The sequence below is a fragment of the Bos javanicus genome, chromosome 5 (assembly GCF_032452875.1).
Source record: "Bos javanicus breed banteng chromosome 5, ARS-OSU_banteng_1.0, whole genome shotgun sequence".
Classification (NCBI taxonomy): domain Eukaryota; kingdom Metazoa; phylum Chordata; class Mammalia; order Artiodactyla; family Bovidae; genus Bos; species Bos javanicus.
In genome coordinates this window covers 26,479,430-26,499,172 of record NC_083872.1, presented here as the reverse complement: position 1 = coordinate 26,499,172, position 19,743 = coordinate 26,479,430, and the positions used below count along the sequence as shown (strand labels likewise).

Below are 19,743 nucleotides of genomic sequence, written 5' to 3'. Positions count from 1 at the left end.
TCCTCTCAAATAAAATGTGTGATTTTCTTCAGGGAGTTATTTTAATTTTTTCTCCATGCTGAGTAAAACTATTGGGCGAGCAGTGAAGCATGGAGAAGCACTGGCGTCTCCAGTGGGTAACAGTTAACTAAGAAAGAGGCCGTGGCACCCACCACCACCCACCCCAGCCTCCCTGACTGCCAGGGAACAGGCTCTGTGCTTCCTCCCCATTGGCGGCGGGGGCGGGGGTGGGGGGAGGGATGCACCACCCCAGGGGGAAAACCAGGGGTGGAGGCAGTGTGACAGACCTGCTGAGCAGGGTGCACAGATGCCTTCTCCCCACAGGGTTTGGGCCTCTTTCCCTGGAGGAGCTGGAGGACTTGGGTAGCCAGAGCCGTGCCAGCCAGTTTTCCACCCTCTGTCACAGTCTGCAGGCCTGCGCCCAGGCCCCAGCCTCTGCTTCAGCGGCATCAGCGACCATAACTTAGAGGCTACAAATCTACTCCCGTGCACTGGGAGTGGTTGCAGCCCAGACCCCTGCTTTCACCGCTAGCAGAGGCCTCCGCGTTGGAGTCTGGGGTGGTTCTCCTACCAGCCAGCCTCCTAGAACGATCTTCAAGTACTAGGGTTTGGCATTGCTCTGGGGGAGTTTAATGGAGGGGCTTCTGGGTCTGACCAGAGACCACGGAGCCTGCTTCTCCACTCCACCCTGGAACCCACCCCCTCTGGCAGCGAGAAATAAGGGGAAGAAACATGACTTACCTTCCCGGGGGAGTGGGAAGAGGGGTACACGGCCCACTCTGAACAATTAGAGGATAGAGGAGGAAAAAAAAAATAGGAGGAAGAAAAATATCAACACGACCTTGAAGGCGACAGGTCCTTATGGAAATAAGTAAGTAAGTAAATAAATAAATAAGGATCCACTCCTCCCCCCCCTCCCCACCCTGCAAGGGGTGTGTGGGGGTGGGGCAAAGGAGCAGCAAAAGGGCTTTTTAGTGTAACTGAGCATTAGAGAAATACGCATGGCTTCTATGTGAATTTAGGAGTTTGAAACTTTTGGAGGTTATTTATGTGAATGGCCTGAAGGCAAGCCCGTGAGTGGCTCTTGGGGGACCACGTGATGTCATTAAACCAAGTTTTATGGTGTAGGGAGAGCTGACAAACCCACAATATATTTACATCATATATAATCTTAACTGTCCAGCCACGCAGCTGCTGGTGAGGTTTAATGCTAGGACAGAGGGCCTGGCAGTTAGAGGGGATTACGGCGCTGGGGATGATGGTGAGAGAGGTTACATCTTCGCAAATGAATCCCAGGCGAACGCTGTAAGTTAATTTTCTCTCTCTCTGACCCTTTCTCCCATTTACTTAATGTCCCCCCAACCCCGCTCCAGATAGGAGGCAGTTCCCACTCATTAAGGGGAGGGGAAGAAGGCCTCCCCAGGCCATGGTGGGAGAGAAAGAGAAGCCGCTGGGAGGTAGAAGGATGGGGGAGTTTGTCTCCTCAGACCAGCCCTCCCCACTCCCAGCCCCTTAGTTCCTCCAAATGCAAGTTAACTGGGGTAAAGAGAGACTTGGATTCTTTAGAGCTTCACTAGGTCTCCCTGACCCCCTTTCCCTTCTCAATTGGGAAGAAAGACAGCGGCAGACACAGGGATGTTTGGTGTTTGTAGGACTGTGTAAACTCTAGGCGCAAGCGCAAAGGGCCTCTGGGGCCTTTGTCCTGGGGAGGGGCCAGTTCAGCCTTGGCCAGTGGCCCAGAGACCAAGGCAGGGCGGGCCGCTGGGGAGGGGGCCAGGGAAGGAGAGTGTGAGACTACTGAGCCTGCGACCTGAAACGGCAGAAGCATTTTAAAGGTAGAGGATGGAGCCCAGGAGGTCCCCAAACATTCTTTCTTTCTTCACCACCAGACCTAAATGGGCAGCTGTCCCAGTCTCCACAGTCTGGGGGTCTTAGCCGGTCTGGGGCCAGTATGGTTTCATGCCTCCCTCTCTCCCTCTAGCTGTTGAGATCTTTCCTGGTGTCCCCAGCACTGGCCTGAGGTAAAACTAGGCCCTGGAGGCCAGGAGGCTCCTGCTGTGAGTGGAGTGTAAATGGGTGTGGGAGTGGAGGTAACATCTTTATTGAGCCTGGCCAGGGAAGTCCCTCAGCTCTGAGGAGAGAATGGCCTCTGGGGGATGGAGCCTTCAGGACCCAATATGGGTTTGCACCCTGGGGCCAGTCTCAGGCTTGGGCTCCCTTCAAGTTTCTAGGAATGTTCCTTCCTAGAGGTGTCGTGGGACATGGAGGCACGTGTCCTCCACACCTTCGAGTGTGTACCCTACCTGACAACCTAGGAACTCAGGTTCTCTGAAGGGGCCAGGAATTCCGAAGCCGGGCCAAAAGGCGGGCCCTTCGAGGGTGTAGCGTCTTAAGTCCTGGGAAAGGGAAGGGGAGCAGATGGGGAGAGGGAGTGAGCCGCCTGGAGGGACTGACTGCCCTGGGGGCTAGCAGCTCTGGGTGCCTGCGGTGTGGAGAGGTGCGGTTGGATGACTGGAAGAGGACACTGCTACTGAGCCCCTGCCGCCCAAGAGACTGAGGCAGAAGCAGGCAATCAAGCAGAGGCAGGGAGCCCAGGCAGACTCTGGCAGGGTGAGGGGGGACAGAGACCCAAAGACACTGGGCACTGGGCGTCAGAGTTGGAGCCGCATCCCTCAGGGGACTGTCACCTGTGTGAGGAGCACAGGCACCCTGCTGGAAAAGTCCAAAAGCCTCCCCCTGGGTCCTCAGTCCCTCACAACCCACCTGCCCCACCAGCCTCCCACACCTTTATGTTCCGGGAAAGTGGCAGGATCCCAACGGACTCCTTCCAGTGGCCCAGAGGAGAATTAACTTTCCTGTTCTTTATGGGCCCTCCTCCCTTCTCCTCCTCCCCACTAGTCCAATTTGGAGAGTTTCTGGAAACTTTCCATTCAAGCAGCAGGGAGATGGGAGTTTCCCTTGGTCTATAACTTGACTCTTCCCCTCCCTCTGGCCTCCCTAGTACTTCAGGGAGCAAATCTAATGGTCTTCAATAAAGAATTTAAGCAGGGCCAAAGTTCCACACCCAGGCAAGACTCACCACCTTCCCCCACTCCTGGCGAGATCGCAGGCCTAGTTCTCTCAGCTCTGTGTAGCAGGGTGAGCGTGCTTCTGTTTAACAGACTTACATAGCATTTCTTGGAGGGTTTCTATAACTTCCTCGTCTTCTTTTCCTGTTTCTTAGGCTCAAAAGTTCCATGTAAATATCACCCCTTAATAGATCCTCCTTCCTCTCAAATAATTTGCCAGAGCGTTTTTTTTTTCTTCTTCTTTTGTTTTGTAGGACTAATATAAAGGGAAGTAGTAGTACAACAGGTCTTGAAATTTTTGGTTCTCCCACCCCTCCCCCACACTGGAATTTGAGGTTTCTCTAGAGTAGGGGGATGGGCAGTCCATCAGGTGCCCCAACTAACCTGGAAAGCTTTTAATTTTGTTTCTAGGTCTTTAACCCTAGAAGAGGTCAAGCAACCAATCAGAAATATGCTAAGCAGGGTCACATGGCCTCCACTAACCAATCAGCCAAAAAGGGTCTCACCCTTCCCTGCTCTCTTCTTCCTCCTCCCTCCCCACCACCCTCTTTAGTTTCTGGGTCCTCCCTGTCTATGATGTGAAGGGAATAAGTGATGCTGAGAATATTCCAACCCCTTCCCTCTGTCCCTTACCCAGCTCTCAGGAGTCCGCGGCTTTTGTCCTCTAGTTCTAACAAAGTTGTATTTCGAGGTCAATCTCAATTGTACTGGGACTGGAAGTTGTATGGGCATCCTCTGCATTACTCCATGTTCTCCTGTGTGATCCTACCCAATTCCCTGCACTTTATAGATATGCCCTTTCGATTAGGCTGTACAGTGGGTGTGGATGCAAACTCCAGCCCTGAATTCAAATTCTGTGATTATTCCCTATACACTTACCTTGCACAACTTTTCGTTTTTATTCTCTTCCTATCCTCTTGAGCACAGGTGGAGCGACTAGAAGCGATCTCTTTCAATTTTCTTCCTGGAAATGCTCCAGAAGTCACTAGCTTTATCAAAGTGCCTCTGGCATGGTTGGGGAAGGCAGCAAAAGTGGAGACTTTCTGAAAGTTGTGTTTGGTACCTTTAGTTTGTTGAGTAACTTCAAGTCTGGAAAAGGGAATCAGCACAGAAAACCAGGACCCTTGCCTCACTGCTCTCATATGAAACAGTTGATGGATTTAAGTCCCCTTCCTTTCCATTCTTTTAACAAGATATGCCACTGCTGCTGCTACTTTATCCTGGCCAATGGCTATCAAAGGACACAGCCACTGAAGATGTGGGTTTTAGTGTTTATATTTACATGGGTCAGGTCAGAATAAGCAATGGGTGATAAACTATTTCTGAGCAAAACAGCTGATGGTGCAGACAGTGTGCGTGTATGGCAGGAGTGCATGTGTCTCCTGAACACTTGGACTGGGCCCTGAGCCAACTGACTTGCTTTTCAGGTCCAGACCCAGGCATTTCATCCCCCATCCCTCAGTCTCCAGGGCTTTGTTGCAGGGTTAATTTTCTGATTGAGTTCCACCACCACCCCCCATCCCCGCAGCTGCACCCCCCCCACCCCCACCCGCACCAGCAACCTCCCCTTTCTCTGCTGATCTCCTGCCCTCTTTGAGCTGACTGAGCAGCAGGAGTTCTGATGGGTGGTGCCCCCAGACCTCCAAGCCCTCCTCTGGGGGTGTCAAGGGATAGCCCAGTTTGAGCTGGGCTTTGTCAGCATCCCCACGGTGGTAGTTTGCTTTCTAGGTGGGGCTGATTTGGGGACAATGCCACAGACCAGGTGGGAAGGATTAGAATGAAAAGCCAGAGGAAGGGCAGCTCTTCTCAGAAACCACTGGGCCCTCACTTCCCAAGTTACCTTCAATCCCACCATTCTATTGACTTCTTTCATGAACTAGAATTAGAGCACACAAACTTATTTTTCCCTGGTAGATGGTGTGGTAATCTTGTCTAAGACCAATCCTCACCTCTAGTGTGGATATCTCATGCTGGAGTTTCCAGATTCCACGAAACTAAGGCAAGAAGGGGGGAGGGGTGTGGCTGGCTCCTTCTAAGCAGGCACTGGGAAGAGAGCTTTTATTGCCTCAGCCCCTCCTAATATCCAGGTCAACTTTATCTGTCTCTTTGCCTCTCCCTCTCTTTGTGTAATTACTTTGGGTTGAGTTTCTCAACGGAAACATCATTGCCCAGGGCTTCAGTTCTGTGCTTTCTTTTCCTGAAGAGACAAGCACTGTTCTGAGCCTCCTCCTCAGTGGGATTGTAGACCCTGGAGCCCTTAGCTGTGGAGAAGGGAGAGAATCTGGATTCAGGACCCCCCAAGCTCGGGCTCTTTGGCTTTCTGAGATGCAATTTAAAGAAGAGGCTAGCTGTTAGAGAGCCAGGAATATCTCATCCTTTTTACTAGGTCTTTGTAAACCCGAATGGTGTACCTGTTCTAGTACTTCCCTTCACTGCTTTGATAGGGCCCCAGGAGCCCAAGGAGTCTGGACTGAGGAGCTGAAGTAATAGAGATCTCTTTGTCCTTGAGTCCTACAGAAGAACTCTGGGATCCATTTTCTTCTTCCACTGCTAGGAAGATCCACTGTGTGGGGAGTGGGAGGGAAATGAAATTTAGGACTTGGGAAAGTTGGGCTGTCTAGGACCTTGTTCGGCTTCTGATAACCAGGCCTTAGAAGCTACAATGAAAGGTTGACCAGGAGGCTCTGGGTATGCTGGGGAGCAAGTACAGGAAGGAGGCTACTTCTCTACAGCTGACTCAAACACAGAGAAAGCTCTGCCATGATGTGCAGCCCCATATTAGGGGGTGGGATGGTGGGCTTAATTCCCTGGGATCTCTTTAGTTCTGCATGTGTCACAGCTCTGACAGAGTTAGAGGAGGCTAGGTTCTGCCCTTGAAAGAGTCCCACTTCTCCCAGCCCCCGGCCCAGAACATCACACACAAAAGTATATGTATGTGGCCAAGTATGGTATTAAAGAGGTCAGAAGCCGAGGCGGGACACAGTAAACCAGCCTTAAACTAACTTCCCAGTCCTTGTCCTGCTCTGTTCTTCCCATCAGCCCAGCCTGAAGACCATTTGTCCTCCCCCTCCACACTCATGCCCTCAAGCCCCAAGCAACTATTGAGTTTCTTCCTTTCTGCTTCCCTGGAAAACCAAACCCCTGGAGCAGCCCCCACAGAGGGTGGCAGCCAGGCTCTTGGTGTCTTTAGTGTCCTGTTGGCCTGTTGAGTTGTAGGGGAGTTGGAAGGCAGTGTGAGACCATGAAGCCAGATCCTTATCTGATCAAATCCACTCTTCAGGATCAAACTCCAAATATCTCAGGGCTGCTTCTTTGCTCAGATAGTGGAGAAAATTATTGTCTATAAAATGCTTCTTTAAAAAGTTAATTTTCTGGCTGGAAAACCCAGCGTGTGCGTGTGTGTGTGTGTGTGTGTGTGTGTGTGTGTGTGTGAATGAAGAGAGTAAGGGTCAGGTCCCTCATTTTGGATTGTGTCTCTCCCCCTCCTCTGGGTGGAGGATGGGGATGTGGGCTGGGGCTTTATTGAGGGTGCTTTTCCTGTTGGGAGTAGTGGTGGGTCATAAAACCTAGAGGAGGTTGTTTTGATCTGGTGACTTCTCAGGAAGTAGCATTTGAGCTTTTGCTTTGTAAATCACTCTCCCCTAAACTGGCCAACTAGATTGGATTGCACTTCCCCAAGCCCACCTGGGGCCCTTCTTACTTCCCTTTCCCCAGTAAACCAAAGCAGAAAAATCAAAGCAAGTCCAGGGGCCCCAGATCCTCTGCCTCCAATATGAAAAGGGCTCACTGGTGATTTGACCCCTCTAAATCCGGCATGTTCTGGGTGGTATGGCCATAGTTCTCCTTAAAATTCCAGATTTAAAAATCATACCATCTTTCATTTTCTTTTGCCCATGCAGACTTTGGTTCCTCCAACCCCTCAGTTAAAAAACAAGTAACATGGAAGGTAATCAGCTTCTGAGTCTGGTGGTAGATACAATGACTCCTGGGGGCACTACTCTCTTGTGGGGCTGCCATCTCCCTGTGATGCATTTCCTGAGCCCCAAACCCCTTCTTGACAAGGTGGGACTTTGGGTGTGTAAGAGAGAGCTCATGAAGAGAGGGGATGGGACTGAGGCATCATCTAGCATTATATGAATGGAGGAAACTCTCTGCAGTCAGTGACTGGGATTTATGTAATTAAGATGCATGCTGGGGTGTGAGTGAAAGCCCACAGCCTCCTTACTAACTGAACTGTAGCAAAAAAAAAAAAAAGCATTTTACCTAAATGGCTCCATTTTGTAATGTTAATGACCCTTTCCCTCCTAAAGACACCCCTGCTTCTCAAGGGTCCCTCTGCCAGCTTTGGGCTAGGGAGCTAAAGGGAAAAGAAGTAAAGAGGCTTCTATCTCTGTCTCAGTTCAGGCTACAAGTTAGGATGCTTTCAGGCCCAGACATCAGGGCTCCTATCCATAGCCAGAGAAATGCCCCGTATGCTGGAAATGAGGCCATAGATTATATGAATTCCTGGGCCCTCTTAGCACTTACTTGCACAGGCTCCAGTTTACTCTCCTTCATTTCCCAGAGAAGTCTGAGTTGGGGCATCCCAAACCCGCAACCATCAGAGAATCTCCCTCATTCCTAAGGCTCGATGCAAATACACTGCCTTTATAGAGAGCTGAGCACTTCCATAGCTGTATACGGGAAAATATATTTATAGATCACTCCGTGTATAATAGGATGTATGTTTTCCATATCTCTCTACTCCACATTTAAATGCAGATTTATAGATCTTTAGATTTATAGATCCACAGTGAACATAACAGTCCTCTGTCAGATTTCTGTGTGCACATTACCAATCTCTCTATAGTGCTGGATGTATAGGCTGGGATGTATTGGTACAGCACTCCCTAAATATCTGGATGAATATTTGGTGAGCTTTTTCTTTCCCCTTGGTTGGAAAAAGACTCTGAGTGTGTTGCTCAATCTCTATTTTGAAAAATTTATCTAGATTTATGCAAAAGCCCCAACTCATAAAATAGCTACATATTGAAGCTACATATTTGGAGATCTTTATAGTCTTTGCAGTTTTGCTGCAAACTTAAATATTTGAAAGTATGTTTAGAGATGGTTCCATAATACATGTATCTATATGTAGGGGCATAGATCTCCCTCCAGAAGGATATAAACTTAATTCATCTCTCTGTCTATCTCTGTGTCAATAAAGACATCAGGTGAGTGCCTTTATTGGGGATAGGGAACAAATATCTTTCTGGCTGTTTTGCTTATTAAAGAGAGTGATTCTGTTCCTGTCTTCAAGGTTCCCACTAAATAGAGTCCAAAGGAGTTAGCTGCCTCCTAAAAACCTGCTCTAGGGACCACAGCCCTCTCCAGGCTTTCCCTGTGACCTGAAATCCCAGCCCAATCTCCCCAACCTGCAGGACCTCCCAGAACAGCCGCTAAGAAGGGAGAGAAAAGGGAAGAGTCCTAGGACTATGCTCCTCTTGGCTCTCAGGGTGGAGAGGTTGAGGGAGGGAAGCATGAGTCTCCCCAACACAACTGGGCCTTTGAAATTTGGGGAAAGATGTTCAAGTCTCCCCCTATTTTTGGAGGGTGCCCAAATGGTGCGAGGGTCACTGCCCTACCCATAAATGCCTCCTCCCCAATTGTTCTTGGTGCCCAGGGCCCAATTAAGCGGCTGCCTCACTCCCGGCAGCCGAGCTCTTATCGGCCGGGGATTGATGCCTCCGCGGCTCCTGTATATCATTTCCAAGATTTTTTCTGTCCAACTCCTCGGCTCCTTCGGCTTCCGCGGCTTTGACTAATGATTGCTACAGATGCCAACGTCTCCAGAATCCTAATAGCCAGGCAGGCGGACTCTTATTTACCCGGCAACATTGCCGCGGGGGAAGGGGGGCTGGGGGAGCAAGGATTGGGGTGTTGCAGGTTGTGGGGGACAGGGGAGAAGGTTGTGATCAAGTTTCCCTGAACTTCTTCCCCAGTGAGAAAGACATTCCCAACTCCCTCCTCTCCCTGAGGGAAAAATAGAATCATAAAATAGGGCTAATAGTAACTCATAGTTTGCCTCGTTGGAAAAGATCAAAGAATGAACAGGACATGGGAGAATAATCAGAGAAGTGTTTATTACTTGTAAATAGATGAGAGATTAAGCAGGAGACCAGCAGTTTAGGAAGGAAAAAGGAGGGTTTCTTTTATTTTTTTGTCCGGAGGAGGAGAGACAGGGAAAGTCAGCCACGGTGGGAGAAGGGGCTCCTTTTTAAGTTTTCGCGTCTTCCCCGTCCTCTCCCCACCCCAAATCTGGTCTTCCCATCCGTGAAAATGCCTCCCCTTTTTCCCTTTCTTCGCCTCACCTTCGGTCACTCCGGTGTAGGGATGACCCGCGTGTTGCCGACCCCGGTGCCTCCTCCCAGAGGCCGCTCGGGTGCCCGCTGGGGCTGCCGGAGTGCTGGGGCCTCTGTCTGGGGGTGGGGAGAAAATCAGACCCAACAGCCCACTGCGGGCTGGGGGTCGCCGGCCTTGCGGTTCCACGCGGGCCGAGTGGCGGAAAGTTGCAGCCGAATCCGCTTCTCCGGCGCTTCTGGGCCGCCAGCGGGGCCAGGTCTTTGCGGGGAGAGGCTGGAGTTCCCCGCCGAGCCTGCAGCCTGGGCATTGCGCTTCCTCGGGTCTCCATCCTGACCTTCCCAGACATACACACTTCATGCCGGTGAAGAGACAAAAAAGCCGAGCGGCCCGGCTCCGAGCCCAGGCGTGGAGTGCTCACTCCAACCCGGAATATTTTTCTATCAGAGAATAATGGAGCACAAAATAATTCAGCAGAGCGGATGGGCAGGAGCGCAGTGTGGGAGCCCCGCGCGGTGGGCCGGCTGCACAGCGGGCCGCGCCGCCCAGCCCCGGAGGACCATTTCGTTGGAGTGTAGAGCGAGGCCGCAGCCCAGCCCTGACCCAGCAGCCCGAGGGCCAGTCTCTAAATGACGGCCCTTCAAGAGGACTCGGAAATGCAAAAAGGGAGCCGAAAAATTTAAACAGTCTGAAGGTAGAGGCGTCCCGGCGCGGCCAAAGCGAAAATCAATTACGTAATTAAAACGGGGAGAGGGCGAGGCCAGAGGTTGGGGGTCCCGGGTTCCGAGGAGGCGGCCAAGGTATGGGCCGAGGCGGGTGAGTGGCCCGGGGATGGGGCTCGCCCGCCACGGCCCGGAGCGCGAGGGGCTGCGGGGAGGTTTATCACAGATCGCTATTGATTCCCGCTCGTCTGGGGAGAGCAGGCTGCATGTCCTCCTCCAGGCCGGATCCTGAAACCGACCGATGGGCCTTTCCGGGCTCCCTCATTTTTTATGGGGTTGCGGCACGCAGTGAAAGACGGCTCCCCAGATCCCAGGAGTGCCCGGATCTGTCCAGGCAAGTTTGTCTGAGAGTGCAGGTGGCACCAAGACATTGCCTCCGGGTTTAAGGGGATAGAGGAAGGTGGTACCCTAGTTTCAGGCACTTACATGTTCCTCTCGGTCTGGATTCCCCCAGCCTGGGAATCCAGGCTTGCTTTTGGAATGACTCTTATCTAAGGAGGGAGGCTTGGAAGGGATGTGGGTAGGCTTATCAAGGGGAAACTTGGGCCTGAGCTAACTGGATCCCTTAGGGGTCCCAGGGACCCCAGAGAAGGAAAGGGAATAGTTTCTGGAGGAAGGAAAGAAGGCACACAGGGAGCTCTGTTTGTGAAGAAATGATGTTCTTGTTATTATTGAGGTTAATGATGGTAATGATTGGGTATGGCTGGGTCAGCCTGAAAGAAGAGCTCTCCACAGCCCTTTCTCACAGAGGCTTCTCTGGAGAAGTCACTGGCTCTCCGACCTAGCTGTAATTGGGGAGAATAAAATGAAGACCTTTCCTCCCTTTCCCTGCCCTTTCCTCCCCCACTTCTTAAGAACTCCGGGAAAAAAGGGGACACCTTGTAAAATCTTCATCACCCACCCCAATAATTTCCCCTCTGCTCTCTCCAGTAAAACGCATCATTTGGGGGCACTGGGCTTTTGCCAGGCACCCTTCTTATGAAGTTCAGCAAGCAGTTCCTGGGCCAAGTCCCCACTAATGAATTCTGTTTCTGACTCTGGAGGAGACCCAGGATTCTCTTGCCTGCTCCATGGAATTCTCCCTCTATCCTTGTCTCTGCCTTCCTTGGTCTAGGGTGCCTCAACCCATGAGTCCCTGGAAGCTCAGAGGCCAAGAACAGATTAGAGTATTTTGAGATGCCCTCATCAACCCCAAAAGGAACCCCACCTTCCTATCAGCTTCTTAATTCTGGGAGCACCAGGTCAGCTCTCTGGAAGCTACCCTAAGCCAGCCTAATTCCTAAATCTTTCAAATCCACATTTAGAGTGCTTTAAAAGTAAAAGTCCTTTCACCCACCTCTAACAGGAAAGTTCAAGTTAGAAATACTCAGCAGCGCAAGCTTCTTGCAGCACTGTCAGAATTTTTCAATAACAACAACAAAAATAAGAATTAAAGCTTTCATCAAGGGGAGAAAGGGACACCCCCACCCTAGTTTTAAAGAGGATATAATCCTGCAGCCTTGGACGAGAGTGGGGAGCAGGGGTCAGTGAGGCCAGGATGAGCAAAGAAGAGGATGGGGAACCCAACCTCTAACTAACAATTTCTCCAGCATAAAAATGAAACATCAAATTCGTTAGCCCAGGGCCTTCATTTTTCCCCTTCCACATTATAACTAGTTATTGAACTCACTGGAAGATCTAAAGGCCATTTGCGAAGAGACAAATTTCAATGGAGTTTCCCCATCAATAACCCCATGGCAGTGACCTATTGGAACAAGTCAAACACCCGAGGTGAAATGCAGGTCACTCTGTCTAACCAATATTAAAATGCGGCCACTTTTTAAAAAGCCACTTTAAATGAGATTTGAGGAAAATTGAATTCCAAGAAAGGCAAAGCAAGGAGGGGGAAATTCACGAGAGGACCCTGCTTATGGTCTCCGAACAAACAGGAGAAATTCATCTTTAATATTTTAAAGGGGGGCAAATTAACATTCCATGATTGCTTTTTTTTTTTTTTTGAGACTATAAGCGATTCCAGGAGAAAAAAAAGGTTGAGTATTTTCTGGTGACACGTCTGGGTTATTAAAATCATTTTAGACCAATTCATTACTTTTACTGACAAGAGATTTAAGAAAAAATCAATTAAGCATTTGCATATTCTTTTGCATACATTAGCCCTGCCTGCTGGCATTAGAAGGGGACAAAACACATACATATATACAAATACACACACAGCGGGGAAAATGGGAGCCTTGCTTTATTTGGGGGTTTGCAAGTTGCTTGGAGAAAAAAAAAATGGAATGAATTACTTGATGGTATACCATCTAAAAGTCAAATTTATTTGAGGAAGAGGAAAGAGACGTGTTGCGATGTTTAATCTCTAAAACAACAACAAAAACCATATATACACGCGCGCGCACACAGTCACATCCTGTCCTTCTGAGAGTGGGGAAAGGAATGACACCTCATTTTCCCTCTCTTTGCCCGCCAAATCCTGAGTTGGCTCTCACTATTTTTCTCCCTAGGAAAATCCAGGGAGTCTGAGAGGTGAGATTTTAATGCAGCAGAGAATCAGTGGAGTCGCTGAGGTCTCTCAGCCGGCAGCTTGTTACTGGGGAGGGGAGGAATATGGGTTATCCAACGGTCAGTATGGTAATGTGGGCACAATAAGGCCTCGCACACAATGGACACATATTTTTCTTCAGCGGTGTCAGAAGGGAAGCGCTTTGTACTAAAACACGTTTCCGAAAAGAGAAACCAGATCGAGATTTAGAAAGAATATGGGGGGGCGGATGCGGGTAGCATTCAGAGAGTGATTGTTTGGAGGCTGGCAAAAGGTGATCAGAAAAAATAAAAAAAATAAAATTGGGGCTGAGAGAGGTAGAGGGCAGAGCAGGGGTTGGAGATCCCTGGGCTGATGAGGCAGGAGGGCAAAACACAAAAGGAGATACAAGGATTCATCACGGACAAGAGCTGCTTTAGGCACCCCCCAACCCATTAAGCTAACGCTAAGTACAGGAGCCCTCAGAAGGGATCTTATTTCTATGCTCGCAATAATATCCAGGTGAAAATGTTTGTATGTGTGTGTCTGTGTAGCGGACTCTGGCTTGCTGTTTTCATGTGATAGGCGACTTTCTTGCTACTGAGATATAGGAGCCCAAAGAGAGTTTTTTTGGTAAATGATGTAGATACATGTGGACAAATTTGGGGAAATCTCCCAGATTTTACTTTCTGGATCCGAATGTCAAATTAGCTGTGCAGACCTGGAAAGAAAACTCCACGTATTTATGGCTGCATAAGGAGGCACTTAATACATCAATAAATATTAATAGTATGAATGCACATGGACTTGGCATTCAGTTGAAGGCATCTGAACTCTCTTGGATCTGCCTACACACACTGGCCCAAAGTGGGTTTCGTGCTCCCTTTCCCTCAACGCACCTGCAGGAGCTCAGAATCCTGGGGAGTGGGGGTGTAAGATGGGCCGAGCCTTGGAAAGGACTTCCTAGCAAGCCCAAGAGGGTGAAAAGAAGGAAGAAAAGCAAGTTGAGGCGGGGGCAGGGCTGGTAGAAGGTGACAGTGAGGGCTGGGAGGAGGGGAGCCAGGTGGAGGTGAGACTATTCCTGGCCAGCATAGGGTGGGGCAGCCTGATCCAGGTGCAGGCCTAGAAGGGAGGATGGGGGTGGGGCTGGAAGGCTTTCTCCTTCAGCAACCTTTCCCCCACCCTACCTGAGCTCCTGGAGTTCTGCCTCTCCCCAGGTTGGGGGCTGGGGCTGGGTTCAGAATTTTTCTGTAGGACAGCAGTCAGCATTGGTTTCCCTTTGGCACTTCTAACAACTTGTAATTAACCCACCCCCCAGCACCAATAATAAACCAACTAAGCAGCAGCCTTCACCTTCTCAGAGTCTCAAGCTCCTCTTCCAACCAAACCAGCCAATCTTCACACGCAGAGGGTCCCAGATAAGAGTGGGCAGGAGTACTTTGGAAATTTGAGAATCGCCTCTAAGAGGTGGTCAGCCTCCAGGGAATTCCGGTTCTCTCACCCATCTAGTGGCAGCAAGTGGGCACTGACCTCTGGGCAAGAGGTTTCCAGGGACTCCCAAGCATTGGCTCTTGGTGAGCCTAGGGTGAGGGTAGGGGGCTTGAACATGGCAGGAAGAAAGGTGGCCACGGGCCCAGGCAGAGGGAATCAGTCCTTTGGGGCATCTGCTGTGGCCCAGCTCTCCAACCTCAAGGTGAGCCCTAATTTGGAAGTGAGAACCCTCCCTGGCATCCCAAAGGTGGTGAGAGACAGGTTGGGAATCTCCTGCCTTCAGCCTCCCTCTCGCAACGGTTTTATTTTTTTCCCTTTCCCCTCCTCATTCCCTTAATTGCAGATGTTCTAATTAAACCCTCAAATAGTTGTTATGCCGTTTTAAAAGGTACTTATTCAAGTGTCAACCAGGCTGGGCTGGGAGGAGGCAGCGTAGGGCGGCGAATTAAAGGTAGATTGACTAATCACAGCGGCGATCATAATAATAAAATCAGAGGGGAAAAAAATCACATTACGACTTTTCGTGGAAAGGAGGGAGCAGGCAGCCAGCGGCCGCCAGCCCTGCGCCGCCGCCGACACAAAGAGTGCGGGCGATTCCGCGAGACTGATTTATGACGTTTTACAGCCCTATAAAAGCTGTAGCGACGAGGCAAGCGCTCCTACCACCGCTGGCAGATTTAGTCTAATAAATAAAACATAAACAGTTAACTTTATGTGTCACTTTTATTGTTATCAAGTAAAATATAGCCGAGCTCCGGCAAGCTATGATTTTAAACTATAATTGTTATCAAGTGCAACAAGGGGACCCAGCTCCCTCCCTGGGCTCTCCCTTCTGCCACCCCCACCAACTCTGAGTTATGGGATCAGTTAATTAGAATTGGTGGCATGACGTGGCCACCCCTAGCTGGCGGGGGGTGTGTGTCAGAAAGCAGCTCTTCTTGCCCCCTCCCTCCTCCATGGCCCTGCCACCCCACCATCAAGGCTATTCCTGTGGGTGGATGGCAAGAGAGAGGGGAGGGCGCAGGAATGGACTGGAGACCCCCGAGTCCCGCCCAGCCTCCCCAGCTTCGTGAGCTCACCCCTCAGCTTTTGGAAGGCAGCCTGGAGCTGACCCTTGGGGATGCGTGTTTACATGTAAACACATGTGTTACATGGATACAATCCCTGGCCGGAAGCAGGCTCTACTAACGCAGGCCTTCCTCCTAGCTAGGTCTGCCCTCTGTGGGGATGGAGAAGGAAGAGCTCCCAGGGCCTTGGCTGGGCACCATCCCAGGGGACTGGCCCCTGGCAGAGTGCTCTCCTCCTTGCCCCAAGTCCTCGGGAACCGGCCTTGGAGGTAGTTGTCAGAAAGCGGCAGGCCAGGCAGAATGGAGAGCAGAAACAACTGCCAGCGGAAGAGATCCTCTGCTCCAGGCTGGGCAGGGAGGGTCAGTGGGCACTTGGGGAGGGCAAGGCTTCTGAACTATGCTTTTGCCAACCACTTCCTGTCTCTCTTCAGCGGGGGCTCAACCCCCAGACCTCCAGAAATGACGTCAGAATCATTTGCATCCCGCTGCCTCTACCTGCCTGGTCCAGCTGGGACCCTGCCTCGCCGGCCCCCTGGCCAGAGGGTTGGGTGAGTGTGTATGGAGAAGAGGGCTGGACTCTGGTCTCCTTGGATGGCGGGGTACCACAGGCTCTCCAGCCTCCTGGGCTCAGCCTGGGCCCCTCCCCATCCAACCGCCACTCCAGTCCTCATTCAACTTCCTCTTCCTGCGAAAGAGGGGCGCTGCCCCGTGACCTACACAGATTGAGACAGGATCGCCATGAATGGGGATCTCTGGAAAAGCTCGGGAGCCGAGGCCCGAGGGGTACACCGGAGGTTCAACGGGAGACTCTGGGAGGGGGCTGAATCACAGCCTCCCAACAGCCTCCCAATGCCCAGGCTTTGGAAAGGAGCTGGGGGCTTCCCATCTCCTTTGGCAGGGGAGCGTTGTCAGTCGGAGGGGTGTGTACTGGGGGCACCCCAGCCCCTGCCAGCTAACCCCACATCACCACCACCACCCCCCAGCACCACCACCACCACCACACACAAAAAAAATTGGATACATTTTGAATAAAGCGATTCGGTTCCTTATCCGGGGACTGGGTTGCTCCGTGTGATTGGCCGGCGGAGTCACATGGTGAAAGTAACTTTACAGGGTCGCTAGCTAGTAGGAGGGCTTTATGGAGCAGAAAAACGACAAAGCGAGAAAAATTATTTTCCACTCCAGAAATTAATGATCATGAGCTCGTATTTGATGGACTCTAACTACATCGATCCGAAATTTCCTCCATGCGAAGAATATTCGCAAAATAGCTACATCCCTGAACACAGTCCGGAATATTACGGCCGGACCAGGGAATCGGGATTCCAGCATCACCACCAGGAGCTGTACCCACCACCGCCTCCGCGCCCTAGCTACCCTGAGCGCCAGTATAGCTGCACCAGTCTCCAGGGGCCGGGCAATTCGCGAGGCCACGGGCCGGCCCAGGCGGGCCACCACCACCCCGAGAAATCACAGCCGCTCTGCGAGCCGGCGCCTCTCTCAGGCGCCTCCGCCTCCCCGTCCCCAGCCCCGCCAGCCTGCAGCCAGCCAGCCCCTGACCATCCCTCCAGCGCCGCCAGCAAGCAACCCATAGTCTACCCATGGATGAAAAAAATCCACGTTAGCACGGGTAGGCAACTTTGCTTTTTGCTCTCCCCCTCCCCTCTTCCCCAGCGCTCCCCACCCTCCTCGGCCCCCGCCGGCCCCGTCCTCCTTTCTCTCCTTCCCCCTCTCTCTCCAGGAGCGACTCTGGGTTAGCACAATTGAACTGGATTTACGAGCGAGAATGGGTAATTACATCCCCCATAAATTTTATGGCTTAGCTACTCTGGGCAGTCCGAGCCATGTGCTACGATCTGTTATGTATGTGTGAAAACTATGCTCGCTTTCTAAGGGCGCATAAATAATTCAGTGTCGTTACAATGAGGATTCCCCTCTTATTACACTACAAAGTCTCCAGCTCCCTTCAACTTCTTTATAACCCATTTAGCTTGATGACTTTATTTCCATCACCCCCTCCTCCTGTTCCAACAGAGCTGAGGATGGGGTGAGGGTGGGGGGGCGGGGAGCCTGCTGCCTTTGAACCCCACTATTTGCTTTCCCCCCTCCCCTCAGTGAACCCCAATTATAACGGAGGGGAACCCAAGCGCTCGAGGACAGCCTACACCCGGCAGCAAGTCCTGGAATTAGAGAAAGAGTTTCATTACAATCGCTACCTGACCCGAAGGAGAAGGATCGAGATCGCCCACTCGCTGTGCCTCTCTGAGAGGCAGATCAAAATCTGGTTCCAAAACCGTCGCATGAAATGGAAGAAGGACCACCGACTTCCCAACACCAAAGTCAGGTCAGCGCCCCCGGCCGGCGCTGCGCCCAGCACCCTCTCCGCAGCCACCCCGGGCACTTCTGAAGACCACTCCCAGAGCACCACGCCGCCGGAGCAGCAACGGGCAGAGGACATTACCAGGTTATAAAACATAACTCACACCCTGCCCCTATCCCAGGCCCCCCATCCTTCCCTCACACACAAATTGACTCTTATTTATAGAATTTAATATATATATATTTTTTGGTTCTTTTCTCTCTTCCTCCCACCTTCCCCCTTGTCAGTTCCAAACAGACAAAACAGATAAACAAGCCCCCTGCCCTTCTCTCCTTTCCACTGTTAAGGACCCTTTTAAGCATGTGATGTTGTCTTAGCATGGTACCTGCTGGTTTTTTGTTTTTTGTTTTTTTTTTAAGGCCATTTTGGGGGGTTATTTATTTTTTAAGGGAAAAAAAACTGCAAAAATTATATATTGCAAGGTGTGATGGTCTGGTTTGGGTGCATTTCAGGGGAAATGAGGAAAAGAAAGAAGGAAAAAGATTTTTAAGCCAGTACTCCTCCTCCTCCTCCTCCTCCTCCTTCCCCCCTCTTTCCTTAGGCCTTTTGCATTGAAAATGCACCAGGGGAGGTTAGTGAGGGGGAAGTCATTTTAAGGAGAACAAAGCTATGAAGTTCTTTTGTATTATTGTTGGGGGGAGCTGGGAGGAGAAGGGGGAAGACAGCAGACAAAGCTAAATGCATCTGGAGAGCCTCTCAGAGCTGTTCAGTTTGAGGAGCCAAAAGAAAATAAAAATGAACTTTCAGTTCAGAGAGGCAGTCTATAGGTAGAACACCCCACCCCACCCCCCATCATGGTTATTGTGTTTTTGGACTGAATTTACTTGATTATTGTAAAACTTGCAATAAAGAATTTTAGTGTCGATGTGAAATGCCCCGTGATCAATAATAAACCAGTGGATGTGAATTAGTTTTACGTCAGTGTCTGATGGTTTCTTTTTCTCCCCCTTCTCCTTCTGGCCTGGAAACATCCCACCTTCTCTCTAGAGTTGCTGAAGTTTACTCTAAGCAAATACACAAATCTTAACTCTCAACTCCAGTTTCCCAAGGTCCTTAGAAGATCCAGCAATAGGTTTGGGGCAGAGGATGTCAGAAGAGGGGATGTGGAAGAGTAGGGCACTCCCTCCCTGAGTCTGTAGGGGCCAGACTCTCCAGGGGGGTCTCACTTTTCTAGAGTTAAACATGGTGCCTTCTTTGTCTCTTCCTCTCTCCTCTCTTCTCCCTTCCCTCTGGTGAGTAGGCCTGCCTAATTTGCAGATTAGAAGGCAAGTTTAGGGAGTGGGGACGAAGAAGAGTTTTCATCTTTGGGGAGTTCTTTGGGGCTGAAGGATTAGGAAGATGCCTCTCAACATGCCTGTTGTCATAAAAGAAGAAACATTTTGAGCTGGTGATTCTAAAGCAGCAAAGTGACCTGTCAGGATGGCTTTTCTGTTTGTTTAGACTTGGAAAGAAGGGTGAAGTGGAGGCCAGAGGCCTGGGAGGCCCTCTTGCATGGGTAGGCCTCAAAGCCTGATGCCTGGAGATAATGAAGCACTCTTATTCCCTGCTCCCCCCCCCCCACCAACTTTTATCATGGACCTGCTAGATGTGGAGAAAAGACACAGGGAGAGGCAGGGGGATCACCTTTCTTCCTACAACCTCCCAGGTCTCCACAGGACTTGAAGATTGAAGGAACAAGACTTCCTGCTTGTAAGAAAAAAATTTTTTAAATTGCTTCCTTGGGGGTTAAAACAAACAAAAAACTGATTTGGATTGCCTGAATGATTACTTTAAGCCAAAGTCTCCAAAGAATTCTAGTCCTGGAGACCAGGCTCTGAGCAAGGCCTGCTCGAATTTTTGCTTGTTTGTTGGGAGAAGGTAAAGGGGTAGTTGGTGAGCTTCTCCGACAGTTTATCCAAATATCAGGATGGAGGGCTGTCAGAAGTAGAAAAGAGAGGGATAAGAGATCTGGGATAAGTAGGGAAGCCATGGGTACTGCTGTCCTCTCTCCTCAAATTCTGGAGTGAAAGGCAACAGAGGAACCAAGTTATGAAAAGCTGTTTGATATGCTTTGGATTTATTTCCTCTTGAACCACTTGCTGGGTATATGTGTGTGTGTGTGTGTGTGTGTGTGTGTGTGTGTGTGCTGGGGTCCTGTAGGTCTACTTTCCCCTCC

The 19,743-nt window shown here is 50.6% G+C and overlaps 1 protein-coding gene across 3 annotated transcripts; it reads left to right on the top strand.

The window, feature by feature from the left end:
* Nucleotides 1-1,158: 1,158 nt before the first annotated feature.
* On the top strand, nt 1,159-18,504 carry HOXC4 (homeobox C4). Of its 3 annotated transcripts, none has more exons than XM_061415842.1 (4): nt 1,159-1,305; nt 15,640-15,756; nt 16,394-16,838; nt 17,324-18,504. In XM_061415842.1, exons 3-4 carry the CDS (start codon nt 16,400-16,402, stop codon nt 17,677-17,679), a joined length of 795 nt encoding a protein of 264 aa, XP_061271826.1. In that variant the 5' UTR covers nt 1,159-1,305; nt 15,640-15,756; nt 16,394-16,399; the 3' UTR covers nt 17,680-18,504. The 3 variants fall into 3 exon arrangements, with proteins under 3 accessions (XP_061271826.1, XP_061271825.1, XP_061271824.1); XM_061415841.1 differs by lacking the exon at nt 1,159-1,305 and adding an exon at nt 8,997-15,477; XM_061415840.1 differs by lacking the exon at nt 1,159-1,305 and adding an exon at nt 9,000-15,477 and having other exon boundaries at nt 15,903-16,838.
* The last annotated feature ends 1,239 nt before the right edge of the window (nt 18,505-19,743 follow it).

Coding starts and splice junctions, on each gene's coding strand:
- HOXC4 (XM_061415842.1), top strand. CDS start 16,400: ATGATCATGAGCTCGTATTTGATGGACTCTAACTACATCGATCCGAAA. Junction 16,839..17,323: donor AAAAATCCACGTTAGCACGG/GTAGGCAACTTT, acceptor CCCTCCCCTCAG/TGAACCCCAATTATAACGGA.